The 18,487-nt window shown below is 40.3% G+C and overlaps 1 protein-coding gene across 2 annotated transcripts in view; it reads left to right on the plus strand.

The window, feature by feature from the left end:
- The first annotated feature begins 16,556 nt into the window (after window positions 1-16,556).
- Window positions 16,557-18,487, plus strand: part of st6galnac5a (ST6 (alpha-N-acetyl-neuraminyl-2,3-beta-galactosyl-1,3)-N-acetylgalactosaminide alpha-2,6-sialyltransferase 5a) — a 52,600-nt gene continuing 50,669 nt past the window's right edge. The window contains exons 1-2 of one of the 2 annotated variants that reach the window (XM_080463312.1): window positions 16,557-16,932; window positions 17,824-18,033. In XM_080463312.1, coding sequence (XP_080319438.1) covers window positions 16,918-16,932; window positions 17,824-18,033 — 225 coding nt within the window. In that variant the 5' untranslated portion in view covers window positions 16,557-16,917. The remainder of the gene's footprint in view (window positions 16,933-17,823; window positions 18,034-18,487) is intronic. The other variant, XM_080463311.1, reaches the window with a different exon arrangement.

An 18,487-nucleotide genomic window follows, 5' to 3' on the forward strand; every position in this document is an offset into this window, starting at 1 on the left:
ACTCGCTGAAGTTTTAGCATCCACTGACAGCTTGATGAGTCTCCGCTCTGCTGGAAATATGTTACCAACCACAGCAAAAATTTCAGGCCCGCAAGCGGAGGCCCAGCCGCAGACATCCGTTGCTCTCTTCCAAGCCAAACATTACAGAGCGCAGTTATCAGCCCCGCGTCAGACACCCACCGTGTAGCGGTTTGCTTGTCCGTCCAATCCTCCGAGGCAGCACTGATCTCGCTGGGGATTCTCGCAGTACCGAGACAGAGGAGCTTTCAAAAGCCTCCTGAAAGTTAGATCTGTCCAAACCAATCGCACATCATGCAAGCATGCTTCCACAAACATCCAAACACATAAGAAAACCCACATAGAGATTCATGCCTGCTGAACAGCGGGGTCTTCAGTCTGTCTGTCTGCTCCATGCAGACATGAACACCCATGATCCTCTGGTGCAGCTGCACTGTGATCTCACACCGAGGCTCAAAACTTCTTTGAAAAAATGCCTTCCTGATGGGGAGTAAACATTCTTATTTTGTTGTGACAAGTTACAAATTAAAGTCACCTTTTAAAGGTTTGTTTCCTCACGTCTTGTGGAAAGCTTTGGTTCCGTGTGGCCAGGTTTTTAGATACAGCGTTACGTTCACAGAGTGCTTTCTAAGGTTTTTTGGGGCGGTCGATATGGACTGACGAACATAAGCATTTCAAATTCATCACTGTTATTCAGTATTATTTTGGCAGTCGATTTCACACCTAAGACTTCAGTTGTGTACTGCCTGAATTGATTAACTTCTTAATACCGTCATTATGATGCCATGGCTTTAAAAACAATGTTATCAAGTGAAATTGGAAAACCTTCATTGTGTTTTGGGTGTCTGTTTACATGACAGCGGGGCTCAGAGTCACTGAAAATACAACTTTTTGAAAACTCTCTGACTTTGTCTCCATGGAAACGGGGGGAAACGCAGCTTTGGTGACACGCTGCTACTGCACACGTGTGTCACATTCATCGGAAATAGTTCTTCTGCACATGCAGAATGGATGAACAGTAACAAGAATGTCCATATTCTCCTGGGACTTGGTGGTTTTATAGTTTAGAGTCATGTTTATAGTGTATTAAAATATACTGCACGTATGTGTGTGTGGTTTCATGACAACAACAAACAATAGCGCCAACTCGATGCCTTGGATGGAAACTACATTGTTTTGAGCATTTCTGCCATTTCCATGGAGACGGACATGGGCTCCAAAACGTTGCTGTGTAAATGCAAAAAATGTTTGTTTTCACTTGAAATGTCATGGAAACAAGCCCTAAAGCAACAAACCCAAACGACACAATTCAACAGGTTTCCTTAGACTGCAACAACAGCTGCACCACATCAATATTTAGCAAATGACAAAAATATTTTTTTTAAATTATCCATTTTTTATAGACAGACAGACAGACAGACAGACAGACAGACAGACAGACAGACAGACAGACAGACAGATAGACAGATAGATAGATAGATAGATAGATAGATAGATAGATAGATAGATAGATAGATAGATAGATAGATAGATAGATAGATAGATAGATAGATAGATAGATCATGCAGGTTTTCTGAATGTTTTAATTCCAACAATAAGTCTTTTTCTTTCATCATGGAGGCCAATGCTGAAAGTCAAGTCTGCTGTGTTTCTGGCTTACGTTTCAATTTGCTTTAGGGCTGAGAGTGTCCTCTGGCAGAAGCAGTAGACACAGGGACAGTCGCCACCAAACATAGCAATGTATATAGCTGGCCCATGCTCCCACCTATATTTTTCTGCTGAAGGAAATGTTGTATTTGGGAATGTTTTCCGGTATGTCTGAAACTGCTGGCGGTCGAGGACAGTGAGAAACATTAATTTGTCATGGCCATGAAATCTGTTCTGCACCTGGGTATTGCTGTGGAGTTGGCCGTAGCGTGGCCAGACGTCTCCTTGAGCTGAGCCTCTCCGTGTGCTCGGAGCATTTGAGATGTGCACAGTGGTCTCGTTCATTCGGCGCCTTCATCTTCTGAATGAAAGTTCCGGTGACATTCTTGCTCCCTTCTGAGTCGGTCTGCTCGGTGAGTAAATGCACGACCCAATCAAAACGTCTTCTTCTCTTCCAGTCATTGTGGGTTGAAAAAATAGCCGTTAAATCTAAATAAATGTAGTTTATCTTGAGCAGGTTGCTACAGATGCGGCTTCCCAGCTCTCGCCAGTACTCACTCTGACCCGCCCATTTATGGAGGTGAAAACGCCGACATTGTTTGACTGCCTGCTAGATCGGCCAACGTTTCATTGACATGGCAGATTTCTTTGACCCGACAGCAACAAATGACGGTCAAGAGCTCTATATAAAGCTATGAAATGAAGACCTTTCGGAATAACTGACAGTCTACCACTGCATTTTTGAGTATTCATACATTTATGTGTACTTTTCTCAAGTCTGTAATTTCATTCTCACTTAAGTACAATTCAAACCAAGTAGATTGAATCATTCCTTTTAAAATTACAGGTTGCTGTTGAGTACAATGATTATTTTGAAATAGTATTTGCACTTTTTGCTCAGCATTTTCTTCAGCAACTATTTTTAGTCTGAGATATGTGCTATGAACATATATATTGTGCAACATTGGATTGAATAACCACTTTTGATAATGCAAATAAATACAGGAAATATTACTTTGAGTAGAATACTACTACTTCTATATTGAATAAAAAAAAAAAAGGATTGCAGTTTTACTCAAGTACACATTATGAACTTCATTTTCATAGCATTTAATAGTAAAAAAAAGTAATTTATCTGGTTGAATGCACTATTCTTCGTTGGAACATGGTCAACTCAATATATCCGAGAGCCTCTGAATTACTGAATTCCAGCATGTCCACAGCTGTGTTGGCCTCACTTACATCTCAGTACTTTCATACAAGAATGCAGACATGAATTGGTCCATAATTGGCAACTCAAGACTTGCTCTTGGTCAAGCCAGACGAAGACAGATTTTTCTAAATGAAAACAAAATTAATGACAGACATTTCCACTTTGATTTAGGTTCTCATCACAGGGACCCATAATTATAGAGCAATTCTGAAAACAGAGCTTTTAAAAGTAGTCCTACATAATAATAATTAAAAAAAAAAAGTTCTATAAGCTTTCAATGCATCAGTTTTAAATTAGATGAAGTTTCAGGAAAAATAGCAGTAATAAAGTGAAGGATTCTGATAGGGCTAAAAATATTCAGCCCTTTCAAGGTGAGTTGGTGGTTTTATATCAAAAGTCAAGAATGAATTAAATCTGAGTGTGGTGGGACTTTTGCTGAGTCAGTTATATCTGTAGCTCAGCTTTGTATTGAGGTTCACCTCATTGTACAGCTAAAATGATGATCCACAACTTTACTGATTTTGATGTCACTCTCTGCCATAATGGCTTGAAAGCGGCTCCCAAGGTGGAACTTTTCGAAAACACTCCAACTTTGCCTCTGTGGAAACGGAGGGAAAACCCAACTGAAGTCAGTAAACTTGACTTTAATTGGACTTATACAGCACATTTAACCACATTAGCGATTTCAACACACTTTGCATGAACTTTCACCTGGTTATGATGATGGCTGCCATACAAGGTGCTCACACACTATTTGGTTCAATGTATTTAACGGTGAGACAACTGCAAAATAGGCAAGCGAAACACTTACCTTAGTTCTAAAGATGACCTGCTGTGACGATTGCGTCACTTGTGCCTTCTGAATTGGGTCTAAAATTTGGTCAGATGTATCAAACGTAATTTTACATTGACTTATTACTAACCAAGAGAATAAAACAGAAACACAATTCGTTCCATCAGCAACAGCCGGTAGTTTGGTTAAACCTGCAGTAGTGAAGAGCGGAGCAGCTCACCTCACTCAGGTTCATTGGTGGGATGCTTCTGTCATGAAAAACGAGCTGCACCCTTTTCTCATTTTCCCACCGAGGGTGGCAAAGAGCAAAAGCTCAGTGAGGTTAAAAAGGATTTGACTTTTTAAAAAATCCTGAATGACACATTTCAGTATGTGGCTGAAAGAGCAACTGCTGTTTAAAGAGTAATGCAGCCATGGCTCCGGCGTTGGCTCTCAGACAGCTTTATAAACGACTTCAGACTGCATGTGTTTCAGCCCTTCACTCCTGACCTCCAATAGCTCCCCCCCGTCACCCAGGAAGCCTTCCCCAGCATCTGCACCCCCCCCCCCCCCCCCCCCCCCTCAGTGTCCCACAAGAGCGAGCATGTCGGGGCAGGCGAGTGTACCTCCCCGCGGGCTCGGATGATGAGACAGTGCATTTACATTAGCCTAGTGAAGCAGGAGCGGTGGCACGCTGCCAGCGCTGAAACACAGCGCTTACAGCCGGAGCATCTGGTGGGTTTGTGCTAACGTCAGGAGCAGCCGGGTCCGCCATCAGCCAGACACACCGACGGCACACACAGGCAGGCAGACAAACTGGCACGCAGTCAGATCATAAAGTCAGATAAACAATCATATTCAGGAAGGTAATTAGCCATTACTCATTCAGCCAAACCAATTGTCAGCCAAATAGGGAGAGAGACTCCTGGCCTGTACTTCAGCCAGTTATTACCGGGGAGTGGAGCTCGAAAGGAGACAGAACGGCTTCATTTGTGGGAGTCTGGCCTCCAATCTTTTTGGCTTGGATGGCAAGGAGACCAGGTTGTTCTGTTCGCAGTTAAATTAGGATGGAGAGAAAGTCTCTGACTGCTGAAATTACCTTGGACACAAACTGTAATCTACCTCCCAACCACCCACCATCAAGGGTGGAATTTTCTTTGGATTTCAGCGCTGCTTTCGATGAGCATTCAAATGGATGGGGCAGCAAATGGGAGCGGTACTTTAAAGGAAGCACTTAGGGACACCAAATGTGAATTTCCATTAGGCTTCCTCGTGTATGGACACGTTAATGGCAGCGTGCACAACATTTTGAAAAAAGGTTGCATTAACCTCAGGTCTGGTGTAACAGAGAGGAGGGAAACTGCAGTTCTTCAGCTGAACTGGGTTAAAACAAATCATTGTGCACTGCTGCTGAAATAAGCAATAAAAGCAGCAGCTATGGGCATTTATTACACCACACAATACTGCTTAAGCAGCAAAATGTGGCCAAAAAAAAATAAAAAAAATCTCAGAAAGTACAGAAAAGGACAAAGATTGTGGACGATTTAAAGTAATGACTTCCAGTCTTTTCTGCACAGTTCAGTTGAGCCTTTCTGTACCCTACAGAAGATTTTGTTATTTGGCCTTTATCTTCTAGCTTTGATCACTGGAAAATGAGTGCTGCAATTCTAGGTACACATAATAATGAGAACCTTGTTGGATTAATGGCCGGGATTGGTTTACAATGCTGACAGAAGCACGGCCTACAGAAATGTAGAGGTTTGTGATTCGCCATCTGAGCACAAAAAGAGGGACGGTTGCACAAACTCACATTCACACATACAGAGAAGTGAGAGTCGCCACTTCAAACCCAGGACTTTGAACCATGGGAGGAAACTGGAATAAACGCACAATAGGGACATTCTTCCAAACCACCACACCACTGTACACCCTTAAAAACAATCCCTCAAACAGAGAGAGAGGCACTTTAAATCACGACACATTCACAAAAACCTGTTGCTTTCTTTAAAGATATTCGCAGACATGAATCTGAATCATGAATTCTGCTGTGAGGTGACAGTGGTAACCACTGGCACTTCGTGTCGCCTTTCAAACGGGAAAAGCTCCTTCTTGCAAGATAAAATACAATTTAATACAAAAATGCTCATCACAAAAATATGAAAGTGTTTGTGGCACAAGATAATGAATAATCCCAATAGAGTTTTAATATCGCTATGTAGTCTTTGTACATTGTAGTCAGCAACTTTACTACTTTCATTTATTTCTTACTGAGACACTGTGATGTCTTACTTTGAAAACTTGCTGATGATGTTAGATTACAACTTTCTTTTTTTTTTTTTTTTTTTTATAATAATTGGCTGAGTTATGAGATGTAAATGTTGGGAACTGAATTTGTAACCCTCATATTAAAATCTGAATTGTTTTTGTCTTCACGTCATCCTGGTACAGTTTTCATACATAAAGCAGTTTTTTTTTCTTCTTTCTTGAAACATGGGGAGAAAGGATGTCGCATTATAACTGTTCCCCCGCCTGTTTTCTTCGTCAGAAACATTTTTTCAGTTGTTTTTTTATTTGTTCTGTGGCCATGGTGGTTGCCTTACTGCAAATCAAACATCTCTACAGTGGTTTTGAAGATCAAGGAGATGAAAAATCTAACGAATATACCGTTTATGTGTGCTTGGAGGTTGACTGGTTTCCAAAGTGCAGCGATGGCTCCTGATGCATCACCGGCAAGCTCCTGCTCAGACTCTGAGTGCTTGTCTCGCCTTTAGCAGAGGCACACAACAAAGCCAGTCTTTCTCAAAGCGCCAGGTCTCCCTCTTTACCCATGGCCCATTCACCCCTGAAACTAGATTCCCTCTTCCATCATGCCTGAGGGAGCAATTTAATTAAAGGCCAGCTCGGAGCAAAGGACACCCTATTCTAGATGCTTCTACAGTCAACAAACAAATAAATTCCCTTGTGGACAATGTCTTGGCCCTGCTACACTAAATGTAAATACACACCAAGTGAACAGATTGTGGCTTAATGACCATTATTCACTGGGTAAAGGTGTGGGATTAAATATTGTCTGGGCTTTATTTTCATGTGAATAGTCCCAGTGATTGACAGTATTTAATTGAATCCCGACTTGAAATGCCTATCTCTTTTCTAATTTACCTGCAGTCCAGCTCAGTGGGATTTAAATTTTTTTTGTCCTATTTGTTAACACAATCCATTCATTCCCAACCCTATGGCTTGTCAGCTGTTTTTATCATGTGAAAAATGTGTTTATCAAACAAAGGGCCAATTTAATATTCCTGCAGAGAAGAAAGTCGTCACACTGTGTCTACATGTTTCAGTTCTGACTCAAAGCTAAGGAAGCAGTAAAACTGTTTTTGAACAGCGGTAACCAACATGGAGCCCTCGGGACCTTGTGAGTAGCACTAAGGGTTTGTTCTAAAAATAGTGTTCGGTGTATACAACATGATTTGAATATGTGAGCGTTAATGATTTCTAGAGAAAATGTCACCACAGTGATAACCTCCGCAAGAATGTGGCTGATGTATTGTACAAATGCTGTAATTCATTCAGAAGCATCAAGTTAGATGTTTACAAAAGAACCAGATATGTGTCCACTGATGCTGAAACGCATTACATGTTGACCTATATCTGTTTCCCTCTAATTGTGGAATGAATAATGCAGATTAACTTGAGGTTTATTTGTTTCCTCTGTAGTATTTAGTGGGGTTTCTAACGGGCAAGCAGTGTTGTTGGCTGTATTTTTGATGGGCTCTGCTGAAATACTGTTTAACCATTTTATTTATGTGCATTACCCCCATGAAAAGCATACAAATATTGTTTTCAATTTGTTGTTATCGCTGTACATGGATTATTTTATTAATTAAGACAGATCATTAGGATAGAATAGGAGTAGGGCTAGATAAGCAAGTTGCTTCTCCTTATTCCTTTTGGAACAGCTAAGCATTACTATTATTATGATTGGCATGTAATTATTGATTATTAATATTATCATTATTGTCATTATCATTATTAGTATTATTATTATTATTGTTGTTGTGATTGTTGTGCTGATATTAATAGTGTATTTATTTACAGTTTTTCTTCCTCCTCTATGCTCATATTATCATTGGTCCAAACATATTTTATCATCGTCTTTTACTTTCACTATTATTGTTCTGATTTTCTTTTCTTTTTAAATGTTCAAAATAAAGATATATATAACATAGGCCATACCATATACCATAGTCTGAGTATTGCTGTGCCATTAGCCAATAATCTGCAAAAATGCTCAATCAGTGGAACATGCTCTACTTCAGGCCCTAAAGCTGTGAGCCGAAGTGTCAGTTCAGCCAGAGACTCTCCTCAACGAGATGATGAATTAACGACAACAGACCTCTGTCGTCTTTTGTCGATCAAGTCTTTTAAAAACGAACTACCAGGTAGCATGACATAGGTATGACTAGTGTAGGCTTGGAGAAACTTGGTCCAGCATGAGAAAGAACTTCAGTAATTCTTTGAGGACACGGCGGTGTAGTGGTTAACACGCCAAGATTATCCACAGTTTAGGTCCATGCGGGAGCTTCTTTGTTCTCCCTGTGTGAACGAGGCCTTTCTCCCGAAGCGCTGGTGTCCTCCAAGTTACAAAAACATATTTTGTGTTAAGTTAAAGTAAAGAAAAGAAAAGAAAAAGTCAAAACACTATTATTGCCATTACGTTTGACACAATGCAACGATATTAGTGTGGCTCTCCATTATAACTGGTCACTTTACATCTCATGATGATTTATGCGACATCTTCATGAAAGTGGTTCTCACTGTGTTAATCTGTTGTTTTGATGAGGACGAGTGGTTAGTTCATCTCACAACAACTATTGTGAACTTGCTTGTTGAGATGACCTTTCCAACATCATGCTTGTTGGGTAACCGGACGGCTCTCAAGTGGCTGTAGATGCAATCCCAAGTCATATAAAGAGGAAGGACGTATGAACAGACGTTTGACAATTAAAGTGGAAATATTTGTGGAATTTGATTTCACAAGTGTGATTACTAATTGAAATCACACCTACATTTTCAGGAATAGAGGATATTTACATTCTTATTACAAACTGTTTTTATGAAACTATAATTGCGGGTTTTTTTAGCAGTATGAGTAATTTACATTGGTAAAAATAAGATTGAGGTGAATGTCGGGAAGAAAAATAGTGGACTGCTGATGTTTTGGGAAATTCAAAGCTATTTTTGCACACAGAAAATCAATTAGCAGAAACTGTGAAAGTCTGCTTGATTTGAAAAGATTGTGTAACATGTCACAGTGAATATGTTGCAATTAACTAAATGAAAACTGTGTCTTCTCTGTGTGGTTGAGGAGGTGAGAGTGCAAACTGTAGAAGTAAATCAGCATAACGCATGTTAATAACAATCTGACTTCATACTTGCTTTGAATTATTGTCCATTCGACTGTAGTGCAGTGTGTGTTTTTGAATCAAGCATCTTAAAATGAAGGGACAATATAACTAAGGGGAATAAAACTAAGGCTTTAAAAAAAACATTAAAATCATTAGAGCACAGAGGAAAGCTCCCGAGTCTGGTGATGATTATCTGAAGTACTTTATTACAAATGGTTAATGATTTCCAGAGTATGAATAAATGATAATCAGTGACTTCTGGAAGATAAAAAAAAAAAAAAAAAAGTCACTTAATACACAATATGATGCTAAAGTTTTCTCAGGAAACTATACATAAACAATAAGGAATAGTGAGTTTAGTTGATACCGTTATAGAATATAATTTCTTATACATGCGTGACGTGGGCGTGCTCTGACGAGGGGACGTATTATTTGCAGGTGATTTGGGACGCCAAATACCCTTTGGGTAAAGCGCAAAGTAAAGTTGATCCAAAGGATCTTTGTTGTCCCAAAGTGGACCGTATGGTCAGTGGTTATGGGATAGACTCAGTAAAATGTTAAAAAAAATCTGTAGATTAAGATTAAAATTCTTCATTGTCTGCTTTATTGTATTTCTTTTATTTCTTAGTAAAGTTTTAATATTTTTCTTTTGTTTCTTTGTAAAGCTTTTATGTATGTCTTTTGTTTCTTTGTAAAGCACTGTGAATTGCCTTGAGTTTGAATGATGCTCTATGAATACATTTGCCTTGCCTTGCCTTATTTAAATGGTGCCACATTTACTCGTATTTCCTGTAGCTCTGAGGATTAGATCAATGCCGTGTGAAGGAACAAGACGATTGTCTTAGTTATAGTCTATTCATTTACCAAACAGCAGCCTCATGAGTGTGTGGACGAAACACGATCAAAACAGCCTGGCACCTCCTCATGGTGGTCACCCACCGTGGTGTGGTATCACACTGCTCAAGTTATATTCAATAAAGTCAAAAGTCCAGTGCAGTTCCAGTGTGTTGGTCTCGGGCACAAACAGCATAACCAGTCTGGTCTCATGACTGTTTAATGGTTTTTGTGGTCAGGACTGTTGGCAGCTTTAAGCAGGAGTTATTAGCAGAATAAGCTGTTTGGCATTTGCAAAGGAAACTTGAAAAATTCCTCATAATCCAAATAATCATCCCACAAATGTTTACATCAAAAAGAAAATATTCAGGCTTTCCATTTAATGAGGTTATTTTCCTGAGAAGCATTGTTGTAACACATTTCCTTATATTACTAGAATAAATTGAGCATTTTAGAAGTATCCCCTTGCTAAAAACTATCATCTGGAATATCAGTGGGAACAATCCATCATAAAGTTTACATGATAAACCCTGTATAGTCTCTAAGAATATTCCTAAACCCACTGAAAATGTGCAGCGATGCATATCAAAATAGTAGAGTTTACATGATGAAGGCTCATAATCTGGAAGATCCTGGAACATTCAGCAAAAACAATCTACTGTATCTCATGGTGTTGATTCAGCTGTACTAGATTATTTAGCACCCTAACCCCTCGACGAACCACCTTCTGCCCCTTATTGATATACAATAAATGGGTCAACAAAACCTACAAATAGCTATCAACAATGCAGTGCAGTTCAGCTGCACTGTATCCTCCAAAGGATCAGCTGAATCAACATCATAACCTTCATGAAGGTAGGATTTACTGCAGGACTCATCCAGCGAGTTTATGATATTTGCAGTGAGTGTGCCAATGGATTCAAAGTCACTTTTGTCTTCTTCTAAATCATCCCCGTGTGCTAAATCCTCTGGTGATGCACGAGAAGCTATTTTCCAGGAAGAATGTCAGGAAAAAATAAAGAATTCCCCCTCATGAGTTAACATAATTTAATAATTGAAGTATCTTGTGAATGCGTCTCCCATCCCTCATCTCCCCACTACTTATATGCAGTGTTGCTCATTCACCCAGAACGAGACAGCGAGTGAGCCTGCATTAAAAACAGGCCTGCTCATCATTTGTCACTGGGCCCAGGGGTAATGAACAGGGTGAATTGGATGTACTCTCTAATTATGGAAAAGGACAAAAAGCCAGTCAGATTCCCTTGTCAAGGTCCTCCTCCTGCAGCACCACGGGGAGCAGCTTTCACTCATAACTCAAAGGCTGGATACGGAGTGCAGCGGTTTAGAGACATCATAAAGAGGAGATATATAGGCCCGAGTGGACCCGGGACAACCAACCATGTAACAGCTTACAACAGACAACGAGCAGGTGCCTGAGTCGTCTTGCGTGTTTATGGCAGGAAAACCCTCACTGATGAGCGCCTGCCCCTGTCCACAAGCTCATCAGCACCAGCAGCAGCAGGAGCAGTAACCTAACCATCATTGTCATCATCATCATCATCATCATCATGATCATCATCATCATCAGCAGCAGCATCGAGCTGGTCCTGACAATCAGGCTGTGAGGTACTGTAACCTCAGTATTACCGAACCATTACAATCGATCAACATGCTGCTGCAGCCCTCCTGATGCTGGCAGGTTAGATTGCTCACATGGTGATTGCATTTTAAATTTGTGTGACTGCTCACAGCCCGATGGTCATGATAAAAGTACGTATATAGGCCCGAGCCGCCCACACAGCTGCGATCAGCATGAATAACCGTGATGTAACTTGGTTCTTTTCAGAAATGACTTGGTTAAAGTTCAGTGAATCGTGCTACTTTGAGGTTTTAAGCACATTTTCTCCGGTGGATGTTTAAAAAAAGTAAAATTACAAGAGCAGACTTTTAATCACGTTTAGCCAGAAAAAAAAAAAATCCTCTATTATTACTTTGACTGGAGCAGCTGCATTTACTAACTTCTCTGCTTCTGGCTTCATAACAGCTTTGACAAACTCACACTGGAGGTTTGATCCTTTTATCTTACAAAAGATTCATGTATAATTCATAAACACCAACGCGACATCGGAGTTGTATTAATCGTAGTCGTAGTATTTCCAAGGTGATGCAAGAATTAAAAATATATATTTTCATTGAAGTATTAAATACAACAACAAGGAGCACTAATCATTTAGAAGCAAAAGTATTAATTCAATATGTATTTATGAAGATGAATCAGGCACAAATAGCTCTTGATCACGTTAACTTTTATCCAGCTGGCAGAGTTATTCTGTACAAATGTCAAGGGACTTCAGAAACAAAGCCGCTCTGTGGGACTGTAGGTGTATGTGTAGCTTTGAAAAAGTCTTATTTTCCACCAAGTGCTTGTTGAGACAATTTGCCTACTTTTAGTTTTGCTTATCCAACGGAAGCATGTAAATAAAAACTGACTGTGTCGTCTTTTAAGCCCTTGAGAAAAGTTGCTCGGAAGGGTTTGGACAATGCGTGGCTGAATAGTGTAGACTAGTCGATTGCAAACAGTATTTTGAAATTCACTCGAAAGCACTGGCGATAAACAATTAGGAGTAAACGTATTAATGCACTTGCTGATATCGCCATTCATGCAAACATTTTCTATGCTGCTAAGGTCTCCAAGGTCCTCTCTGATGTCCACATGTCCAGTAAATGCCCTTCAATAAGTACATCTTTTGAAAGCTAACTCTCTGTGAAACGGCTCTCGTCGTGATTGTTACTGTTGTTAAGCTTTCCAACCTTAAGCAGTGTTATTGCACATTATTCCCCAGTGACTCTCACAGGAACACTGATGTGAGTTATTGCTTCTGGGAAGTCTCTCTTGTGTCCCTCATGGGGACTCTGTTATTTTTTTTTCCCCCACAAGCAGATTATACACAATCACTGGTAAATGGGGGTGAGACATCGCGCAGCTTCACTCGAAATTGAATGTGTTGTGGTCCTTTGTGGCATCGGCCAGGAGCGAAAGCTGCAATATTGAAATACTAATCAGTAAATGAAGAAGGTTTATTTTTTACATAAGAGGAAAATCTTAATATTTTTTAACAGGTATTGTCTGTGTAGGTCAAAACTAATAAGATTATTTCTCCGCTTTTTAAAATTATTATCTAAAATGGGTCAGACACATTGTTCTAGTTTTTTGTTACACTGAGAACTGAGACTGAGCTGCATTTTAGTTTGACTTACTTCTCACATATGGTCATATTTCAGTATACATGGCAATAACATAAAAAACATACTGAGATGACAAAGACATTTTCTCTGTTTGTATGAAGGGAAAAAAATCCTTCTTTTTTTTTGTGCAGGCAGCTTTGTACACACTATAGCTATGAGTTATTGTAACAGCAACCTCTAGTGGGACTTAATAATATGATACAAGCAAAGATAGATATCTGCCACAAAAGGTGACATTCACCTGGAGGAATATTACTTTTGGAATTGAAAATTTAAACCTGAAAAGTCTCTTCTTTGCAGGATGTTTTACTAAAGAAACTAGCCTGCTCATTAACACCTTTTGATATATATATATATATATATAAAAGAATTTTCATGAATTAATTTTGCTAATTTCCGATGCCAAACTATTTATTTCTTACCTGCTAAAGCTGAACAAAATGCTTTAAATCAAATTTTCAAAACAGTGAAATGGTCTGTCTTTCTTTCTGAATGTGAACTTCCTCTCCTGTCTACAGGTACCACGGGCTGCAGCATGAAGACTTCTGCATAAATGAGCAGGCTGTTGCAGTGTTACTGCAGTTTTAAGCCTTCCCACATTGCCAGTAGATATGTTTTGGAATAGCTTTTAACGTAGATTGATCTCTTTTTTTGGTACCGTGCTGGACAAGCACAAAGAAAACATGTCTGACCTGTTAATAATCCATGAGCAGGAGCTCCTCGGGCAGTATAGGGTGTTGCTTTTAGTTAACGCAGGCTGACTGAAGCAATCTGACCCTCTGCTCAGGTGTGACAGCAGCAGTATGAAGACACAAGCTCAATAATCTTCTTGGTTTTAAGTTACTCTATTATTAACAATTTAATATCATTTGGATTCTACCCATACTGCAATGCTTGTGTGTGTGTGTGTGTGTGTGTGTGTGTGTGTGTGTGTGTGTGTGTGTGTGTGTGTGTGTGTGTGTGTGTGTGTGTGTGTGTGTGTGTGTGTATGTGTATTTCTCTCTGCATGTCTCTCCATTAAGGATATACTTTTTTCAGGGTGTGAATCATCACATCCACAGCTGTTGCAAAACTACGAACTTACCGGAAGCCATTAATTTCACTGGTCCGTAAACCGATGATAATTACTCATAATTACTTGTCTGAGAAAGAAACATTCGTAATTATCTTTAAGCAGCCATATGGTGGAATAGTGGTTTGCGTGCTTACCTCACTGAGCAAATTCCCAGTTTGAGTTTGGTTTTGGGGGACGCTCTGTGTGGAGGTTGCATGCTAAATTGGCTGTCGGTGTGAGTGTGTGTGGTTGTCTATCTCTGTGTTCGCCCTGTGATGGACAGGTGACTTGTCCAATGTGTATCCTGTCTTGTACAATCAGACAGGATCGGCTCTGGCTTCCTGTTGCCCTCAGTTGACGCGTTATAAAATGGATGGATGGTCCATTTCCAATAACGCTTTTGGCCAGAAGGCCACTGGTCATCGCGTGCATATAAAGCTACATTTGAATGAAAAAAAAATCAAGATTGATTCTGCCGGTGTTGTTGTTGTTGTTGTTGTTGTTGTTGTTGCTGTAGTTGTTTCTGTTTAGCATTTCTCCTCATTTTTCTTACAGGAAAAGTTCAAAAGAAGACCTAATGTTGACAAGAATTAAAAAAGCTCTAAAATATACTACGAACTACACTTTATGTAATGTCTTCGACAGGCTTTCTTTCTGTATCACCACAAGCAGTCTTTATGGTTTTGTTGATGCTTTTACTATAATGTCTGGGAGATTTGGGGGTTTATTTGCTCCATTTCACATCTTGAAAAAGATTTGCAATAGAAATTATTTATTTTGTATTTTTGATCAACTTCTTCCCCCATGCTAGATGCCAACTGCATGCTTACTATAGTATGTATATATATATATATATATTTATTTATTAATTTTTTTTTTTTAAATGATAAAATATTATATAGTATTATAATATATAACTATACTGTAATGATAATCATATAATATTTATAATATAATATATACTATAACTTTAATTTTGTAATGCTTTGTGGCTAACATATGTCCTCTTTATTGTGGCTCCATGTCTTTGGTGGAGAACTGTTTGATCTAAAACAAAGAAGTATGGAGGGTTACTGTACCATGTTTTTTTTTTTAATTAATCACATTCATACCACTTAACTCAAGCAAAGTTGCCACTTGCTTTACTCCAACCCTAACGTTACCCTTTATTCTGTACCCAGTGGAGACAAAATTGATTTCTTCTCGCAGTGATTATTATTTTATCTACAGACAATACAAAAACAGAAAATAAAAGATTTTGTATTTCATTGCTGTTAGTTAGTGATGCAACTTCAGAGTAGCCTATAGTTTATGTTGAAACAAAACATAGTCTGAATAAAAAAAATAAAAAAAACACACAGCGTCTCCTGATGTCCATTTGAGTTTATTTTCCTTTTTACCTTAATACCCCTAAGGTAAACCTTTCCTCAGTCTAACCTTGAAACTGGTATTCAACTGATGTTCCGGACAGTAACTTGCTTTATGTCCCCACAATGAAGTTGTATTGCATATAAACAGAAAAAGACACAAACACAATACACACCCCCACATGCCTGACCTTAAAACACATATTCAAGAAACATCTTTGCGCGCGCGCGCGCGCACACACACACTACATAGACGGTACAAACGGAAATAGTCATGGCATAAATTGAGCTACACTTTGATATAATGCTCATGCGCCACCCTTCATTTCTCTTTAGTTCTGAAGTGGAACTGAGCAGTGTTTCTATAATTGATTGGTCATATCATTTCCTGTTGAGGGTCATGGGGCTGCAGCTGAAAACTCTAACAGCAATTTACACGAGAAGGTAAACGTGAAGTCTCTAAGTGTTTGTGTATAGGTCAAAATGAGCTTTAAAAAAATAGTAAATTGATAAAACAATCCATTAAAAAGAATAAATACATTTGACTATGTGTCGTGGAAGTAGTGTTTTGGTGTAGCTCTGTCGTTAATGCCTTACACTTGGATTTAGTGACACTGAGAGGCAAAACGCGCTTCGTGGAATAATAAGAAATGTCACTCTGTAAGTGGTGTTACTGGGGAGCAGAGTAATTCATTAAATAAACTATACTTATACTAATTTTGAAGGCTTATACTGCTAAAACAGCGAATTGGAAGAAGTCATATCATCTCAACTCTGAAATAAATTCAAAGTTTGCAGACACACTGAGTACAAAATGACTTTAAATACTGAACATAAGTGGTAAAGAAGCAGACATTTCTGCCTTGACTGGGAGCTCGTGTGTGCGCTTTGTACGCAGCAGGATACAGTCACACGCCGCCGCTGTAACTTCTCCCGCCTCCATAATCCGCCTCATGTTTTATGCAGCAGACGTCAAAAGATGACATGACGTGAGTTCACTGTACTCCGGAGTAATCCGAGCGCAGATTCTCATCAAATACCTATCGCGCCGTGGGAAATAACCATTAAACAAAACGGCCTTATCGCCCTTTTGCAGGTAGTCTCTTTAATTAAGAGCGCCGCGCGCCGTCCGCGCGCCGTCCTCCCCGAGCGAGGAGGCGTTAAGACCCAGCAGAAGTACAATAGTGAACATCTGTCGCCGTGCCTCGGTCTCCTCTGGATGAATCGAGCCTGAGCTCCAGTCTGGAGACGCGCAGCCGAGCGGCAGCACTGCAGAGCAGCGCGGAGCCGGACCGAGAGCCTCCCGGGCTGGACCATGACACAAAGTGAGCCGCAGTCGTGAGACAGCGCGTCGCAAGATGAAGACGCCTATGGTAAAGAGGTTTATTTTTGTTTTTGATCGTAGTCTCATAGGAAACTGTTTGCGCTCGCAGTGTTGTTTCACGGGATGTGCGCTCCAATCGCCATAATGCCCCTGCTCTGTGTGTACAGTGTCGGATCAAAAGATTAGGATCTGAACAATGGACATCCAGCTGTGCGCTCTGTTTGGCACCACAGCTCCGCGGCTACTGCGCGCGGGATGCTCCGTGTTTCCGCTTTTTAAAATGCATATACTTAAATAGAAATAAAAGAAAAAGTGCGCGCAATATTATTTCTAAGAAATTCTTGGCAGCTTGGAGAGATCAACAGATCCACTCACTCTGAGACTCTGTGGCACAAAACAAATCAAAAAGCGAGCAGCTTCTCTCATCCCTCCGCAGGTTGATGCGAATTTACACAGAAGCTGAAAGTAATTCCTCACTTCAACTTTTACTTTATGGCTTTCGCTCTTCTCTGACGTGTGGAAGCACATCTGTACACTCACATCTTTGCTCCTGAATGAGCCTCAGCAGAAAAAACGCACGCAAAACTACGTGAAGACGATCGTAATGAGGCTGAAGGCTTTTCAGATTAACCTGTGTTTTTAAGTGTTGGTTGTATGTGACGTCACTTTCTTAGTCAAGAGAACTGACAAATGGCATGATGGTGATGGTGATAATAATGGTGATGATGATGGTGATGGTGATGGTGATGAATCTGGAGCCTATAGCTGCAGGTCAAACCAAGTCTGGTGCAGCAAGACTAATGTTCTGTGTGTGTGTGTGTGTGTGTGTGTGTGTGTGTGTGTGTGTGTGTGTGTGTGTGTGTGTGTGTGTGTGTGTGTGTGTGTGTGTGTGTGTGTGTGTGTGTGTGTGTGTGTGTGTGTGTGTGTGTGTGTGTCTCAGCGTCATGGGGTCGCCGTGCTTCTTGTCCTCCTCCTTTGTGCCAGCCTGTTCCTTGTGTACAACGGCAGCTTCAACGGCGCTTCCAGGGACGCTAACGACACTCGCATCCGACAGCATGAACAGCTGCGGCGGCCCACCGAAGCCCCCGTCAGGGTGGCAAAGCCTCACCCCCCGGTCCTCCAGGGATACAGTGGTATCATCGACCATAAGGTAAACAGATGTGGCTGTGTGTCTTTTTGTTTTGGTTTTTTTTTCCTTTTCCATAATGCAGAAATAAATAACCACAAAAGTGTGGCTTTCATGCCCCGCAAAGACTTCGGATAGTGGAGCCCATTTTTACCCTCTACCCATTTCTCAAACACATAAAAAAAACACCTGCGTGCACACACACACACACACACACACACACCCTTTCCTCCTAATGACCAGCAGTCGTCTATCCGCACAGCTCTTTAGAGAGACGGAGCCTCCCCTCTGTCATTTATCACAATTTTCCTCAGCACTGTTGCGCCACACTCAATACCCACCTGTCGTTACTAATAACAGCTTAGGCTACAAATGAAATCCTTGGCTGCATTCTTGGGCTCTAATTGATAAACCCTGGAGACCTGCAGTTCGGTGAACCCTGACGTCACTGTAGGGATGTATTGACTCCCATCTATTT

This window comes from Lipophrys pholis (assembly GCF_963383615.2).
Source record: "Lipophrys pholis genome assembly, chromosome: 1".
NCBI lineage: Eukaryota > Metazoa > Chordata > Actinopteri > Blenniiformes > Blenniidae > Lipophrys > Lipophrys pholis.